This window comes from Acanthaster planci, linkage group LG19 (assembly GCF_054643075.1).
Source record: "Acanthaster planci isolate LZ-2023a linkage group LG19, COTS_SCS, whole genome shotgun sequence".
NCBI lineage: Eukaryota > Metazoa > Echinodermata > Asteroidea > Valvatida > Acanthasteridae > Acanthaster > Acanthaster planci.
The window spans coordinates 2,239,183-2,256,644 of record NC_141795.1 but is presented as its reverse complement, the minus strand read 5'-3'; the positions used below and the strand labels follow the sequence as shown (position 1 = coordinate 2,256,644).

Below are 17,462 nucleotides of genomic sequence, written 5' to 3'. Positions count from 1 at the left end.
AACGTACTCTTAGCATTTTAGACCTTTAGAGTTCTTTGTTCAAAAGCAGAATGATACGCAAGATTTCAGGCAAATTCAAAATGGGTCATTTTTCGGCTCAATATAAAACTACAAGGGGTTATCCCTGCAATTTATTACAGTTTGGGCCAAAATCCAGCTTTTAACTTTTCTATACAAGTCTTCAATTTATAACATGACGAGCAATGTATTTTTGAAGTACTTTCACTGAGCAAAAGAAAGAATTTGTTGGGTATTGTTTGAGCAGATTCATGCTAATTTCCTTACCAACATAACCTCCCAAAACGCTGTAACTTCACCTCATGTAATCTTAAAATATAAATTCTGCCTTTTGTGCACTTTGCAAGCAAGAAAGCCAAAACAAAATAAAACAAAAGACAAAATACCGCTGCATTAGGATAAACATTATTACATTTTATGAGTCCAAACTTGAAATGGAACAAGAAAAGAATTCTGGGTTTACTTGTCCAACAGCTTTCACACCAGGCCCACAAATTTACCCTTCTTATTTCAATCAAATAAATCAGTTCCTTCGCATTATAATTTTGATTAATCGAATAAGCTTTCTGTTTGTTTATTTTTTTACATAAATTTAAATGTTGAAAATAGGTGTGGCCAAAATCGGCAAAAGAAGAGGTCCCTGATGAGATGGCTGAAAGGATATCTTTACAATAAAGTGTCCTTAGAATAAATTTGATCGACGCAGACTCCTTTTGGAAAAACTTTCAATGGTGGAATGTTTGAGAGAGGCCTTTGACCATTCTCTGGAATCCTCCGAAAAGAAGCCCTTTTCACACAGGTTCTTGATTATTTAACAGAAAACTTTACCTCATCAACGGACACTGGATTGATCAAGCCACCAAATTATACATGCGGGCGTAGTTTTCAATTAACACCAGTGTACATATATAAGCAAGTTGCATGAATATTATTTAATAAGATCAAATTTTCCCCTTTAAGATCATTTAACCCACCACACTTACAGATAAAAAAGATAATAATTTTCATACACATTTAAACAGACTGACTAACTATGGAAAAAAAATATACATATGTTAATCATGTGCGCCTTTGTTATAGAAACTAACTTTCAACATCAACTGTGAGAGAAGAATTGGAAAGCTCAGCCTCAAATCATCAAAACAAAGTTCATTCATAAAATACTAGTGTTAAGCGCTCTGTATTCTTTTACATGTAATCATTTATTGCGTGCACAACCACTATCACAGACACCTGCAGTTCAAAGAACCAAAGACGTAAAAATATTTCAATAGTCGATTCAAATCAATGAGCAAGTCATCAATTAAGAACCAAGTACTTTCAATTTTTATTACATATCCAATATGTTCAAAATTACTTGACATTTTTCTCTTATTCACAACAGTCTTCGACTGCAACAAGACAGTACCCATGATTGTGGTTGCGCACTGATGTATTCACTCTCTCCTTTTTTAGCTGAAGACATACAACCAAGTAATATCCGATACTTCAATTATTGATTATTATTTGACACTGCTGTTCAGGTAAGGTACTGACACTACCTTAATACAGGGCCTATCCTTTTTCGTGAGATCTTTCCACTAGAGCAGCATCGGCGACACTAATTGACCACTTACAGCACTGCAGGCTCAAGTGGCATTCACAGTGAGAAACAGGACAGTCCGGGGTATTCTTGCACAAGGCACTTAATAAAACAGGCAAATCCCAATAAATAAACATCACCATGTTAACTAGCCCATATTTGACTCTTACGTGAACGAGCAAGGAATACGTTACATTCTGTTGCATGCTAAAGTAATTCAACCTGTTCCAATTACGACCAACCAACAGAAATATACCAGTACAGCGTACACCAACTTCCCTGTGGCTTGGAAAAAAAGCCAATATGAAAAATATATAATTTTATAGACAAGCTGGTATTCGTATTTCACAACTACTGGACCCTTTCTCAAAGAATTAAATCCTGATCAGGTTGAAATCTTGGGTGCTGGTAAGTGGTCGACTGGCCCATCAGCTCTTCTCCAGCTTTTTTACGATGCAGCGGTTCCGCGGATAGTGCAATCTGGATGCCGACTTGTGTCAGGCAAAATAATGTTGTGACACAAACGAACATAGCAGTTGCCATGATGCACTTTGCACTGAGAGCGGATATGCGCACCTAGTGCGCCCATCATGCTTCGTGCTGGAGTGGCACTCCACCCATGCACCTGCAGGCACCGGCTGCCAAAACTGCTCTCAATATTCTAGAGACTGGTACCCGAGCAATGGTATGCAGTGAATTTGGATGGAAGGGGACGTGAAACTTCTTAACAATATACAAAAAAAGAACTGGTGGTCTCCAAAACATCCGTATAAATCTTCTTTAAACCCAGGAACCCTAAACCTTTTAAAAGTATCTATACGACTGTATACAACTGATGTTAAAAATCATCATAGCTACCGACGTTTCCCCAAATTGCTATGGAATGTTTGATCTACCTACGGTAATGCTAACGAGGTCCACGATGACTGGTGTTCAGAACATGTTCAGGATGTGTCTCCACATCAGTTGGTGTGTTCACAGCATGTTTGGGCGGTATATTCACAGTTCATGCCTGATGACTGCACTGTGTCCAATGGTGCCAAACGAGCCGCAGGTACCCCCCCTCAAAAAAAGAGATCATTGCCTGAACTCACCACAAACAGTAGGGGGGGTTGAGAAAATTATAAGAAATCAAACCTGCAAGAATCTAATCAATAAATACTGAATCGTTAATAAAGAAAAAAATTCTGCAGCTAGATTGGATGAGTTTTACATTAACTAAACACTGAACCTGTTCTAGACCCTAAGCCACACACTAACTATGCAAGGTAAGGTCTTGCATTCACCCACAAAAAAGACGGCAATTTTCCCAAACTTGGCATCTGGAACCATCAGATAAGGTGTCAAATTAAACTGCAACAAAAGCTCAATACTGACTGGGTGAATTCGATACAAATGGTCGCTCATCACCGAAACAGCTAGATCTGACACACTTTCCTTGGGGAAATCTGTACCCCGGGAACTGGGTATCAGCACCGCCTTAAGTCTCTCCCATTTCAGCAAGAGTTTTCAAGATGGAAACGTGTAAATCCAAAATATACAACACTTCATCTTCCAACTCATTCGATAAAAACATTCTTGACATTCAACTATTAAAAAGAGTGATTTCATTTCTAAATGTCATACGCAAAAAAAACCCAGGTTGGTAAGAACAGAGCAACCCTCTGCTACACCAACTGTCAAGAACAGTTCCCTCTTTGCAAGTGCACTTTTTAGTCCATTTAAACAGTTAGAGATACTTTACAACATTACAGACTGAAAAATACACTTGCAGAAAATCTTCCTTTTTTGGTCTTGAGGATTAATTTTTCTTCTGCCTTTGCTTGTGGTGCCCGAGAGTTAAAATGTACATACATTATTCCAACCGTGCTGCGCAGTTTCAAAAAAGTTGAGCTGATGCTGGTTCGTACCAAGCTGTATTGCACGGTTGCTGCAGCATTTTCAAGAAACAGGCAACATGCTTGTGCAGCAACACTCTAGGGTCTCATTTTAATTGCTTGCATGTCCACAGCATGCATCGTTGAACACCACTGGATTATATGATAAACGTGCATTGATAGCGATGGACGATCGGGCTACTTGTCCAATTCTCTTCAAGGATAGGATCGTCCCAAGCCGAAGGTACTTTTTATAAGCTCATTATATCTGTGACCGCATTTAAAGCCTTCAAAATTTTTTTTTTAAGTGGGAAGAAGGAGAAACCTATCCTTAGAAGAGATCTAGCTGTTTCTTTATCAGAAGCGATTTCCATGAAGAAAAAAATCTGCGGCGCCTCTTCAGACACCAACACCTGCATGTTCATCCATCTGTGACACGGTATCTCAAGATGTCCCCAGAGTTCAAAGGTAAATGTTTGTAGAGACACAAGGTGTGCGCACTCTTGGACTGAGTTTGGTGTCGTGAAGAGCTGCCAGTGGAAGTCCTTTTTCTCTTCTATTTTACATGACAAGTTTCTTGGGCACTTCCCACGAGAACCCCTCCTTGAAGTGGCCATAGGAAGCCGTCTTTTGGTAGATTGGACGGCGAAGATCCAACTCCCTGGAGGCCAAACGGGGAAGGGAAAAAAAAAGGTGACCGTTTCAAAGTTAGTTCCGATGAGCGGCATGGGCACTGAGTCTTTGAAGAGCTATAATAAGCTCTCCTGGACTAATCTATTTTGGGCCGAAAATCCTGACCTCAGAAAAAGGACAGATATGCCAGCCTCCAACGTTCTTCCGTGGGGCTTGATGCTCCTTGGAGGTCAAAAGAATATGCCACCGGTTGAACGTGCAGTGGTAGGTCTTCAAAGACTCAGGTAGGTTTGAATCAAGAACACATGGGGGGGAAGGGGTTTCAGGTCAAAGTTCAAGGGATTTTCTTCATTTACTCCATATCTTCTTATCTGGCTATAAGCGTGCGAAAAACTAACCTGTTAAACTGAACAAACACTGGACATTTCTATCCAAAGCTGATATGGCAACTACAGTACCAGCAAATCCATCATTATGGAGTGATTAGGATAACAAACTAACAACCTGCTCATAGAATGGGCTGTTGGGATGGGGCAGGAAAATGAACATACATAAACTAAAAAGGCATATACCTGTTTGCTTCGAGTACAAAGAACGGTATACGGGCTCCCTCTATGTTTCGTTTTGTCTTTTAAAACAGTTCAATTATTTATTTGCTCGGCTCTTTCCAAAACAAATTTGGCAGGAACAGTGACCTTCACTGCTCTGAAAAACTGGTTTACTTCTCTCTTCTGAGGAAAATAAGGCCACATCCAAATCACATGGCTACGGCTTGAAGTTACACGACTCTATGGGAACCGGCTGCAGTTACTACAAGAGACTTATACATTATTTCACACCATAGGCAAACAATTCAGACACAGACTAATACTTTCTGAAGACTAATACAGTCGAATCTCCATATAAAGTCCACTCTTATAAACAGAAAGTTATATAGAGTGCCCTTAAATCCGTTGGTTTTTCTCAGTACTCTTGTAACCAGATTCTTGTTATGAAAATATACCTTTGCTGTTCCAAGCAACCTTGTAACAAAATCTGACTGCGCTTGAATTCATTCCAAAACCACGATTTAAACCATTGATTTTTTACCTGATGATAGCTCCTGGTCGCAGATCAAAGTTGTCACTGATGATCTTCAGCAGCTCCTTTTCTGACTTGTCGGAGGTTCCATAAGACCAGACAAAGACAGACAGAGGTTCTGAGATACCGATTGCATAGGAAACCTGCAGAGAAATAACAGCAGAATGAAAGATGTCTCACATCACACTTTAATTCTGCTCATCGGAGAGCAATTCCGTACGGTTACTTCCACTGAACAAAGACAGAGTACCGTTTAAAATGCTGTATTGGATTATATCGGACAATTTTGAAGACAAAATTGACCCTTCACAATTATTTTTGCCGAGAAAATATCATACAAAATTGGCCCGCGTTTCAATTTTTTAGCTCCACACACTGCACACCTATCAAAGCCCTGTGCCAGATGGGCCATGAAGTGCCCACTGCAATAGAAACAGGGCTCTGACAATGCTCACAACAGGCACTGCACTGGATTGGTAATGTGCAAATAAGACTGTTGGCTTGCACTGACAAGGAAAAACCACTCGTTACAAATTAAATAACCTGTTCGTATATATGGAAATTCAAAACCCTAAAAGAGGAAGACCCACAACTTTTCTCCATCAGTCGTTCCCTTTTTAACTGTGATGTCAATTAATTAAATTGCGTCATTTGCATACCATAAATTAGTTTCATAAATGGTTTTGATGCTCAATATTAGCAGGGGTGAGATTGACCAATGATAAACCTAGCTGAAAACAGCTGAAAAAAGGCATCAAGAAGCTGAACTGTGAATATCTCCTTTACTTCTGTACACAGCCAGTGAGGAAAAAAAGCTGAAATCCGAAACAAAAAAAGCTGCAATCAGCTAAAAAGCTGAGAAATCTCACCCCTGTATTAAGAAGAAGAGAGCAGTCTAACTGAAAATCAGAAGGGAACACTTTCCTTTGTAAAAACATCCTTATAAAGGCAAATAATACCCTTGTACCAAAAAAGGCTGTCTTTGTTCCACTTTCAAAATAAAATTGTATTGCAGAAAGGTTTCACAGATATGTAAGAGATTTTGGCTGTTCTGTCATGCCTCATGAAACAAAGCCTTCAACAAGTGGCTCTCCATACATCCAGAAGAACCAAAATGATAATACTTCTGAACCGACACGAACTTTTCAGAAATAACAATTTTTAAAAAAATCTATTACACACCAAATTTACTAGCACTTCCACCCCTCCTCCAATATAAACAAATGACTACAGAGATGACGACAGAGGTCTTTGAAATTCTATTTGACAGAGGGAAGTTCTGCGTCATTCGTTTGTCCTGGTGCTCTTTGGTGAACCGGGCATACCTGGACTTTGGAGCAGTCTATTTACACATTCACCAAAGAGTGTTGTATCTGCATTAAATGCACTATTAATACAGTTATCTAGGTAAACAGATCATTTTGTTGACAGATTACGGTTGAAATCCTTTTTAATGTCAGGCAACACACCAAGCTTGTTACCAAACCGCGTCAAGTTCCAATGCGCGTTGATATTTAAAAAGCAACTGGTCCATTCTTTCCACTGTCTCATCTTTTCAGCGTGGCACCACCTTGGGGGCGGAGGAGAGAGGGTAAAAATTATATCCAACAGTAATTCTGATCTGCCACTGGACCAACTCATGGAACCGGTCGGCTTGTCACATAAAGGTGGGCACTGCTGTGTACTAGCTGGGACTGGCCAATGGAATCATGCACCTTGAGGAACCAACCACTTCCAAAAGGCCCATGATAAATTTACAACGAATTTGACCGAGAGCAGAACAACTTCCTAAATCCCTTCCATTTCAAACACACACGCGCGCACTTGACATAAACATGACTCAAGAAACTGTTCTGTCTGATAATACCAAGAGGCTACTGCAAAGAAAAACTGGTACAAGTTCCAGCTTAACATTGCCAAAGCTTTGATCATTCCAGCTCCGGGTCCTGGGGTTGGGCCAATGGGAAGTAACAGAGTCCGACAGCTGAAGCACGTCCGACTATGTTCACGGTTCATATCGCCCCAAAATCCAACACACACACTCACTGCCTACAATTGGTTTTTGCAGGATTTGAGTTCAGCTTTTGTGAGTGCAATTTTTTTTTAAACACAACCTTTCTGTCTCCTCTAGGCTAAGATGCACCATCTTTGAACTGTGACTAGGAAGCCAGGGTAAAGCAAATGAGAGAATACGAGCTGCACAAGAATTTAAACCGTGTTTCTCCATTCATAACGCTATAAAATACAAGTTTGACAGAAAAAGCTCAACCAACAGATCTGTGAAAAAGTCGCTGGCCCAACCATTCTCCTGCCAGGCCCAGTTCTGGTAGCCGGTTTCAACCAGCCGCGGGTGGTTTTTTTGGGGGGCCTGTGAATGATGGGAGCTTAGCACATTTTTATCTCTTGAGTTGATCCCATCAAATCAACAAAGCCCGTGTTTATTTACACACACGTCTATTTAAAAACCTCGAGTGGGCACCGATAAGAACACGATGGCTGCACAAAGGGCAAGTTGCGCTCTGGTTGCCAGAACTGGCCGCATCCAGATTTAACTAGTCACGTCGGTTGAGCAAACACTCAGCATTGACAATAATCAAGAGCTGCAATATTACTCAGCTAAAATAGCACAGTTTAGTGTACTCGACTTCTGCTGGCAGATCACAGACCGAAACATGCACCCCCTTCGGGGAAAAAAAGAAAGACCCTTCGCCACTGTGGCAGTTTCAATTTAGTGATACTTTGCAGGTAATAAGCTGTGCGTGTTATACTTAGTCAGCACTTGGTATCTAGTAGAACTTCAATAAATGAATAAATTGTGACAAATGTTCACGATGGATTGGAATTATCTGACAGTTGGAGTTAGGCAGCATTCCGATACTGATATCCGCATTTTGAGAATGGGATGATTCTAAATGTTTACAGCTTCAATAAAGAAAATCTTAATCCGAAACGAGAATTGCTCTGCCATCCTCCCTGCATTTTTGAGAACGGAACAAGGCAAATGGTGAAAACCATAAATGATGAACCGTAAGACACGGCAAACGATGACAAAAAAGAGAACAAAATGTGTCTAAAAGCTGTTGCATCTTCTTTTTATGACGTAACAAGTTGCCGCATTTCGCCCCTACCTGGACAAGAACCCGTCGGCACAGTTTGGCCGCTACCAGCGATTTGGCCACCCAGCGAGCGGCGTAGGCAGCCGACCGGTCCACCTTGCTGACATCTTTACCAGAGAAAGCCCCCCCGCCATGGGCTCCCCACCCACCGTAGGTATCGACGATGATCTTGCGGCCAGTCAGGCCAGCATCGCCTTTGGGCCCACCTGAAATCGAAAGACACAAACCAACACAGAGACTACATCAAAACCGAGTAAATAAACAATGAAAAGACAACAACAACAAAATCGGATCAGAGGTTCCACCCAGGTCCCCTCTCTCTCTCCCTCAGAGCACAAAGCCCACACCTACCCATGATGAAGCTCCCTGAAGGGTTGAGGTGATACACTGTGTTTTCGTCCAGGTACTTGGCCGGAATGACCGCATCAATGACTTTCTCCTTCAGCGCCTTGCGCAGCGTCTCCTGTGTGATGTCTGGGTCGTGCTGCGCAGAGATGACAATGGTGTGCACTCGGAGGGGTATTAGATGGCCTTCTTTCTGTTTGTACTCAACGGTGACCTGAGACAAGCACAAATGTAATGTTAGCAAATCAAAATATGATCAGAAAAAACAAAATGACAAACACAGTCAAAGCGGTACAACTCAGCACGTTCTGTTTGTTCAACACAAACCAGATATTCTATCTTGGAATCAATGTTCAGTAATCATGTTGGTTAGATTGCTGCTGTAAAACCCCAAATACATTTAGGTTTCTTGATGATTTTCAGGTCCCTGACCTAGCCAACTAAGGAGCTACTGGTTGTGCACATTCTGATGAAAGTCAGCTGTGCACAATCTGTATCACGGACAAAGCAACCATTAACAAGTTCTAGCACTGACAAGGCTACACCCTGTGGTTGCCCCTGGCCCACAGCATGTAATCAACACCTCTCTACCTGTGACTTGCCGTCCGGTCTAAGAAACGGCACAGCCTTGCTCTTCCGCAGCTCGGCCATCTTCCTGGTCAGGCCATGAGCCAGGACGACAGTCAGGGGCATCAGTTCTTCTGTTTCGTCAGTGGCATAACCAAACATGAGACCCTGGAGATGACAACAATGGAGGATAGATGAAGAACGCTCCCGCTCTCTGGTAATTTGGTCCCTACTGTGAAATCCGAGTTCAGCAATGCACTGTGGTCTTTGTCTTGACCTCTGACATTGACCTTTTCAAAAAAACAGTGACCAGGTTAAGTACTCTGCGAATGGAAAGGATAAGTTTCACTCTACTATGTCCAAGGATCCCTAAAATTAAGTTCATGTCGTAACTTATTTCGCAAAAATTTCTGCCCCTCTTCAAGTTGTGAAACCGCTCCATATTCGTTTTTAGTTAATCTAAATAAAAGGTGTGCTTTCTTACACTTTAAACATTTGCCATGCCTTTCCATCTGACAAATTTATCTAACCCGAGACGTTTTTAAATACTAAGATTGCTGGATCCACCAAGAGAACCCACCACTGTGCAGCCAATCAGTTACACTTTCCTTGTACCCAGGCATGAAAATACGAAGTAAGACAAAAGTTTGGATACTGGGTGAGGTCAAGAAACTTATAGAGGTTTGTTAATTCTCAAATATAAACCCTAACTACCCGAGTCCCTAAAACCTTAACTGTGGATTTCGTTGATTCAGTACCGTACATCATGAACTTGTAGGTCAACTTTGTGAGATTGAGGAACAAAGGCTGGAGTTTAGTTTAGTGCCCAGGGAAGTTGCTCCACGGAGTAACTGGCTCGTGGTACCATGTGTTGGACTGAGCTTGATTTGGTCAGTTTTGGTCACTTTTGGTGCTACTCTTCTGCAAGCCACCGGTAGGCCTGTACTGCAGAAATCTATTCATACCAAATGACTCAAACTTCAACACTGATGACCTGTTAGAGTATGGTTTTGGAGGATTGAGGATGAATGGTTTCTGAAGTACTAAAAAATGGGTCACATAGTGGTGCATACACGTACATGTATGGCCACACATTATACTGTTTACAATATACCAGTACATGTACTCAAGGACAATGTGTTCCACTGTTCACTGCTGCTGGTCAAAAATTACACAATCCTCAACTGCAGTGTGTTAAAACAAAGGCACATGTCTACTTTGTTAATGACAAAAGTAAAGCCGTTAGCCAACTCTGCTAAAAAAAACCTGCGACCCAGCAACCAACCTGATGTGCCCAACCCTCCCCCTCCCCCAAAACAAAAAAAGGACAAAAAAACTTAAAGTGCATGAAGTAGGGCCATGGAGGATTTTGGAGGATTGAGGATTCAGGTACCTTTCAATTTGTGCATAAGCCCAAAAACTGGAGGATTGAGGATGAATGCAGTTTTTAAAGTTGGACAATCTGTGGGTCCATGGAATATTCCCAAGCCTGTGTGTACTTGACAAAACTGAAACACCGCAATGCTGAACCTCTTGAGATTTACACAAACCAGGCTAGGCACATTTGGCTTGGTAATACAAGCAACAACAACAACAACAACAACAACAAAAAAGCACTAGGGGAAAAAAAGGAAGAAGCACATCACCCATGCAAGGTTGACCTGGCCATGACACCCAGACACAAAGGCAATGACAAAAAACCTTCAGCAAATTCAACCATCTCATGATACCCACAACACTGAGTATATTATGTCACACACAGCAGCTGACTTAAAATACCGACTGACACACACATACCACAGAGTCCCACACACACCCATGACCACTCACAACTCATGCTCGGTAAATCACTGTGCATCTATTCCTGGGTGACCAACAGTACTACAGAAAGACAGTGGATGCATGCTATTGCATCATCCATCATGCAATGTTCCTACGACTTTTCAAACCTACTGAGCAATCAAAACTGGCTTTTCATGTTGCAAAAAAAGAAGAGAAAGATTTACATTCTGTCGAGTAAATAACCTAAACAGATGTACATCAAGAACTCTTGCTGGGAAATCTACACATGGGTTTTCTTTCACATGAATAGCAAGAAAACAATTGGAAAAAGAATTTACATGTACAACTAATTGATTTCTGGTGCTACTTTTCAACGGGCTTTCTGGGTCGCTCTGATGAGAAAAAAATGAAGGATCCAAACCTACCTGGTCTCCAGCGCCGATATCGTCATCGGCTTTGTCGATGTGTACTGACTGTGCTATTTCCCCTGCCTGTTCCTCGATGGCCACCAAAACATTGCAGGTATCCGCATCAAATCCTGCAATGGGGGAGGGGGGTAGGCAAAGAATGGGGGGGGGAATCAAGAGTGGTGATTATCTACACACCCATTCGGAAGAACAAACAGGACTCACTTTTAGGGAAGTGCATAAAACCAAAATTCTAACAAGAAAATCTGAAAGTTGTCGGGGGAGATTAATGCGTGAACATAGGTTGAAGATGCCATTCTTTCAAAAGAAAACTTCAAGAAAGTGGGACACTCAATCTTCTCCATTTTTTTTTTTTTTTAATCTTCTGGCATTCTATTTCACAGTGTTGTCAAAACAAACGTTTTGACCAAATACTGTCAACGTTTATCTTCCCAACCAAAGCAAATCGCAACACGGTTGGGTTGGAATTCAAAACACACTTCAAAAGCCTGTTGTTTCAAGTACCTAGAATTCACTACAAAAGAAAAAAAAAACTTTCTTGTCTTCTTTTAAACAAATTTTATGGTTTGTAAACACAGGCCTTACAGCACACGTACCTTTCACTGAGCTGTCATAGCCTATTTCCTTCACGGTGTCGCGAACCACTTTCTGGTAGTCGACAGTGGCATTTGAGGAGATCTCACCAAAAACCATCACCATGCCTGTTTTGGTAGCCGTTTCTGGATAGAAAAGGAGGCAATAGATCAGAAAAACAGCTATCAACTTGCCTGGGAAAGATTCCCTAAAATTCTCTTATCCTCTTTTCAGAACACAGATGGTCAAAAGACCTAATCAGGAATGCTGAAACTGCAATAAATGTAAGGAGGGACTCTGAACTCTTACTTTCACAGCACTTTTGCAAGACACAAGATTTTTTCTCCAGTTAGTTTGTCTACGCTGATCAAACCTACACCCCGACTCTCCTCTCTCAACTCGCACCATGCTGCACTGATCACCGGTCCACAAACACCACAGGACGTAGCATGAAAACATAATTTTTCGTTGGATTCAGCAGAGTCAGGGTTGATTGGGGAACATTTCCATCAAATACCAAGCACTGGGACCCAGCTTGTGGTATCTGACGATCAAAACATACCCTGCACACGGGCAAGACTGACTTTATCTCTATTCCCCCCCGGATATCTTTAACAGTTATCAGGATTCCACTACATCTCCAGAAACAGAAACATAAGGCACTCCGCCGCAACAACATTACCATCTCTGGGGTTCACACATTTTGAAAATTGAATTCTCCGGGGAAGGCTTCAACCCGGAAATGACAAAATTCCATCCCCTCTTCAGTGCCGCACTCTAAACCGTCACCAACAACAAGCCCAGTAAGCGTGAATTTGATCTGACAGTACTCACCACAGGCAACTTTGGCGTAGGGGTCTTGGGCCAGGTGAGCATCCAGCACAGCATCACTGACCTGATCGCATAGTTTGTCTGCAAGGGAAAAAAAATGAACACACAAGAAAACTGAGTGTCAGAGTTCAAATGAATGCACACAAGATAATCTGAGCTTGTAAGGTCAACTGTGGTGGCATTTTTGAGGGGTGGTTGTAAGGTCAATTGTGGTAGCATTTTTGAGGGGTGGCAGCCACAATGAAAAGAGGATATTTGGTTGTTTGATTCGCTGTTCAACGCTTTTTGTGTACCAAGCCGAACAATATGCTCCTGCAGTGGTCCATGTATCTCAACAATAAACCCTTCTTCTTTCCGTGCTAGTGATGCATGAAGAGTTTGGGCAGCCTCAGTAATTATGGTCAGTTTTACAGTACATGTAGTTGTCTGACCTGATTCTGTGGAATGAGTATTTGTCCAATACGCATTTTGCACGTTAAATCGGAATAAAATCTGGTACACTGAGTCATCTGATTGCACATAAACATCACAATTTGAAATTCTCAGACTAGATACACTGTTGCCATACCTCATAATTCGGGGACAAGCTTGTTGCATAGCAACCACCATCTCTGGAATGGACTGGTTCCTTTGTGCCCTCCTTATCCACTGAAAACAGTGTATTGGTGGAAGGCGTCTCTTATGTAACTAAGAAAAAGCTTGCCCTGAATCACCAGATATAGCAACAGTGTGGAGTCTTTAGTGTGGAGAATTCAAATTGTTATGTTCACATGAATTTAAAGAACTCAGTGTACCAGATTTTTTTTCAAATTTAAATCGCAAAAAGCTAAGTAACCAACTGCGTATGTACACAAAATGCGTGGAAGTGAAATGGTCTTTTTCCACATTTTCAATTTGATATTGCACCAGTGGGGGAAAAAAGAGTTTCTTTGTGAGGAAAATCATTTAGTCACAGGCAGCCAAGACAAAAAAAAACCAGACTCTTGTTAAAATTATGTTAATTTATTAGAACAGTGTTGTGTCATGAATACCAGTGGTGGAAGCCAAAAATAACCTTCTGTTATACAATTTGGCGCATAGAATTTGCATACATCACAGACAAGCAGTAAGTTACGACTGATTTTAAAAATTATGCAAGCTAATTTACACAGGGTTTGACTCAATCTGAATATTTTTTGTACATGTACGAATAGAAAAAAATTAGCCCAGAAAATTCAGGCTTAACAAACCAGACCTGACCCCAAGGGCTTTTGGCAATCGAGCTTTCCCCCTGGTATCATGCAATGTGGCCCACAACTGTCAAGCTCAAATCTCTCAGGTATGACTTTTTCACAAAGTCCAGATTTCACATTACTCTGAATTTCAACACTGCAACATCCCCGCTCCGTATTTTCAATGGAATTCCCCAACTATGTTTGCAGGGACACAGCAAAATGCAACTTCCAAGAACCACTGAAACAAAACTTGGCTTAGGTCCAAGTTTTTCAGCAGAAAATACTCTCAATTCAAATTACCAGTGCTTGCCATCGGGAAATCCTGCCCCTTCCCTTCAGTGGATGTGAAAGTTATGACTGGCTTTAAAAAGTGTGACAGTTCACTGACACAGGATTTGACTCCCAATCGTAGTACTTTTTGTACATGTATGACTAGAAAAAAAGTTGCCCAGAAAATTCAGGCTTAACAATCTTGGCAATCAAGCTTTCCTCTGGTACCATGCAATGTGGCTCACAACCGTCCAGCTCTAATCTCCCTAATAATGAGGACAAACACCCCTTTTCTGCCTTTATGTACCTCCCAGGAACGCTATTACATAACCTCCACCCTTTAGGCCAACAGCACCTGGAAAACTTGATGACCATTCAAGGGGAAGGTGCTGTAGACAGCAAGGATAAAGTCCCCCCAGAAAATGGGAAAGATCACAATTAGACTACTGTGGATGAACCGAACTGAAGGCGCAAAGGATTTTGGAACACTGAGAAAATCCAATAGATTTTTCTTACACTTTCACACTGACACTGGGTGGTAGGCTAACTTACAGATCATGTATCTGCTCAAGAGTTGAACAGATACCAGTAAGAAAACCCTGAAATTGTCTGCCAATGACAACTGGTAAGAAAAGGGATAAGGCATCATTCATGATGAGTTCTTGCCGTGAATAAACAGAGGATAAGTAAGATGAGTCATAGTAGAATGTGATAACTGTAAACAAACCATGTAGGCACAGGGTAAAGGTAGGTTCCCATGTGTATGATGAGGAATGCACAGGACCAGTTCTATTGAAATGTACCAGACTGGGTCACAACATGCCCTCCTGCAAGAAAGCTTCTTTGCACAAGCACACACATGCTGAGAGGGACACACCATAGCTGATATGACTGTTTTTCACAAAGTCCAGATTTCACATCACTCTGAATTTCAACACTGCAAAATCCCTACTCCGTATTTTCAATGGAATTCCCTGAGTATATTTGTAGGGACACAGCAACAAGCAACTTCCCAGAACCGCTGAAACAAAAAACCCGGCTGATGTCCAAGCTCATGTCTCCAACAGAAAATGCTTTCAATTCAAATTACCAATGACTTGCCACCGGGAAATCCCACCCCAGTTCAGTGGATTTGAGCCAAGAAAAGTAAGTGGGAAAAAAAGGCCCACTGCCGGACATATTTCATAAAGAAACACACCTATCTAACTGCCAACATTTCCACAAGAAGATTACTTTTGACCCATAAAGAAGACATTACATCATCATCATCATCTTTGGTTTTACATCCTTCTTTCCCTACAAGCAGGAGTTGGACAGGTCCTCCCTATACTTGGCTTCACTTGCCGAGGGGGTCTTACTGCATGTCTTCACCTCTCTCTGTCCAGCGCCATTTCAGGCCACAACCTTAGGCCCTCAGGTCCTCCTGGATGTTGTCTTTCCGTCGTTTCTTATAGCATCCACGGGGAATCAGCTGTTATATGCTACTGTGGGTCATGGGTCATTGCAGTCAGCAACGACTGTTGCACATCCTTGCTGTAATAACATGCTTTATGCTTAGTTTGATGAGATTCCATTGATAAATACACCACTGACAAGAACAGCCCTTGGTAAATCTCTGTGCATGCACTATGCTTGACCCACAGCAGAATACGGCAGCCATCACAGAAGTTTTAGGCCAACAATGTTCAAAATTTGCCTTGATACTATAAGACGACTGGAGGCTGGAGGGTACAAAAACGGAAAGAGTTCCATACACGGACACCGTCTGACACCATCTACACCCTGTGCACAAACCCTATGAGACTGATCTAGAAAATTCCATGTATTTTCAAAGTAAATGTTTCAACATTTTCACAGCCATAATTGACTTTTTTCACTTTCCGATGACTAATAAACCACTGCAGGAGAAAATCAGTGATGTTTGCATGTGGGAGTCTTATCCAGAAAACAATTTTTAGTGGCCGGCGACATTGTCAATATATGCCATGTTGACTTTTAAGCTCGAAGAAAAATCCCAAAACTCATTCTCAGTGACCTTAGTAACAGGGACTCTTTACATATAAAGCGAATTGGTATTGTGTGCCTCAATAAAGAGACAGTCTGGTAAATAAACCACATTATGGGGCTCAGTTAAAAATGGAGCACTAATCACCACCATGAGCTAGGCACCCCCTAGTATATCACAAGAGATAGACTATATCACGAGAAAAATTTCATCAGTTTCTTCATTTTGTGATAAAATTTATTTCTAGCGATTCTTGCTATGCATCTACATTTAAAACCCACAGCACAGGCAGACTACATGTGAGAAAATTTGGAAACAAATATTCCTGACAAGAGAGTTGGTAGCAACAAGCAAAGTTGAAATTTTTTGCCACAGTGCTCTCTATAGTATCTACAGTTCTCATGGCTCATCACAACTTAAGTTTTGTAAAAACCTTACAACGCTAAAAGTAAGTAGGTCCTTGCTAAGCCTAACATCATTCACTTTTGTGCGTGCCCTCAGAAATTTCACCTTAGTTTAGCCTTGGTTTGTTGTTTGTGGTTATGCTAGGCTGCATAAAACAGTAACAAAAATTGAAATGTTTCCATGTCATTCAGCCCCAATTCATGTTTCTTTTTCTCCTCACTGTTGTGATATTAGACGAGGTTACCTAACAGTCGTGTAAAACAGCTAATATACCGCGCTCCTGCAGTTAACGTAGCCAAGGTCAATGAACGCAATGTCAACAATGGGACTTGAAACAAGAGTGAAGACATGTGACAAAACGTCCGCGAAACAAGGCTAAAATTTCGCTTTTAACACACCTAAAATAAGATTCCAAATCAAGTGGCAACAAAAACACGTTAACATCTTACCAGGATGCCCCTCTCCAACAGATTCTGAGGTGAACAGAAATGTATTTTCGTCGTCCATGTCCACACAGTTGTGATTTTGCTCCGCCATCGGCATTGGGAAATCAGAGTGTTTACAAGCACGTTGTGTGCAGCGTCGTAGATACTTCAAGTTCACTGGCTGCGATCCGCCAACCAAAAGACCGGCGAACGGTGAGTGCTCGATTTATGTGGCCATCTCTTCCACAACGAGGTGCACATAACGAGGGTCCTGATTGGCTGGGGGACAATCAGTCACTATTTGCTAAATT

The 17,462-nt window shown here is 41.5% G+C and overlaps 1 protein-coding gene across 1 annotated transcript; it reads right to left on the bottom strand.

The window, feature by feature from the left end:
- Positions 1-411: 411 nt before the first annotated feature.
- LOC110982476 (S-adenosylmethionine synthase-like) lies at positions 412-17,372 on the bottom strand. Its single transcript, XM_022240934.2, has 9 exons — positions 17,176-17,372; positions 12,836-12,913; positions 12,025-12,147; positions 11,426-11,538; positions 9,243-9,386; positions 8,658-8,865; positions 8,319-8,512; positions 5,200-5,333; positions 412-4,138 (listed from the first exon to the last, which is right to left on the bottom strand). Exons 1-9 carry the CDS (start codon positions 17,267-17,269, stop codon positions 4,039-4,041), a joined length of 1,188 nt encoding a protein of 395 aa, XP_022096626.1. The 5' UTR covers positions 17,270-17,372; the 3' UTR covers positions 412-4,038.
- Positions 17,373-17,462: the final 90 nt, after the last annotated feature.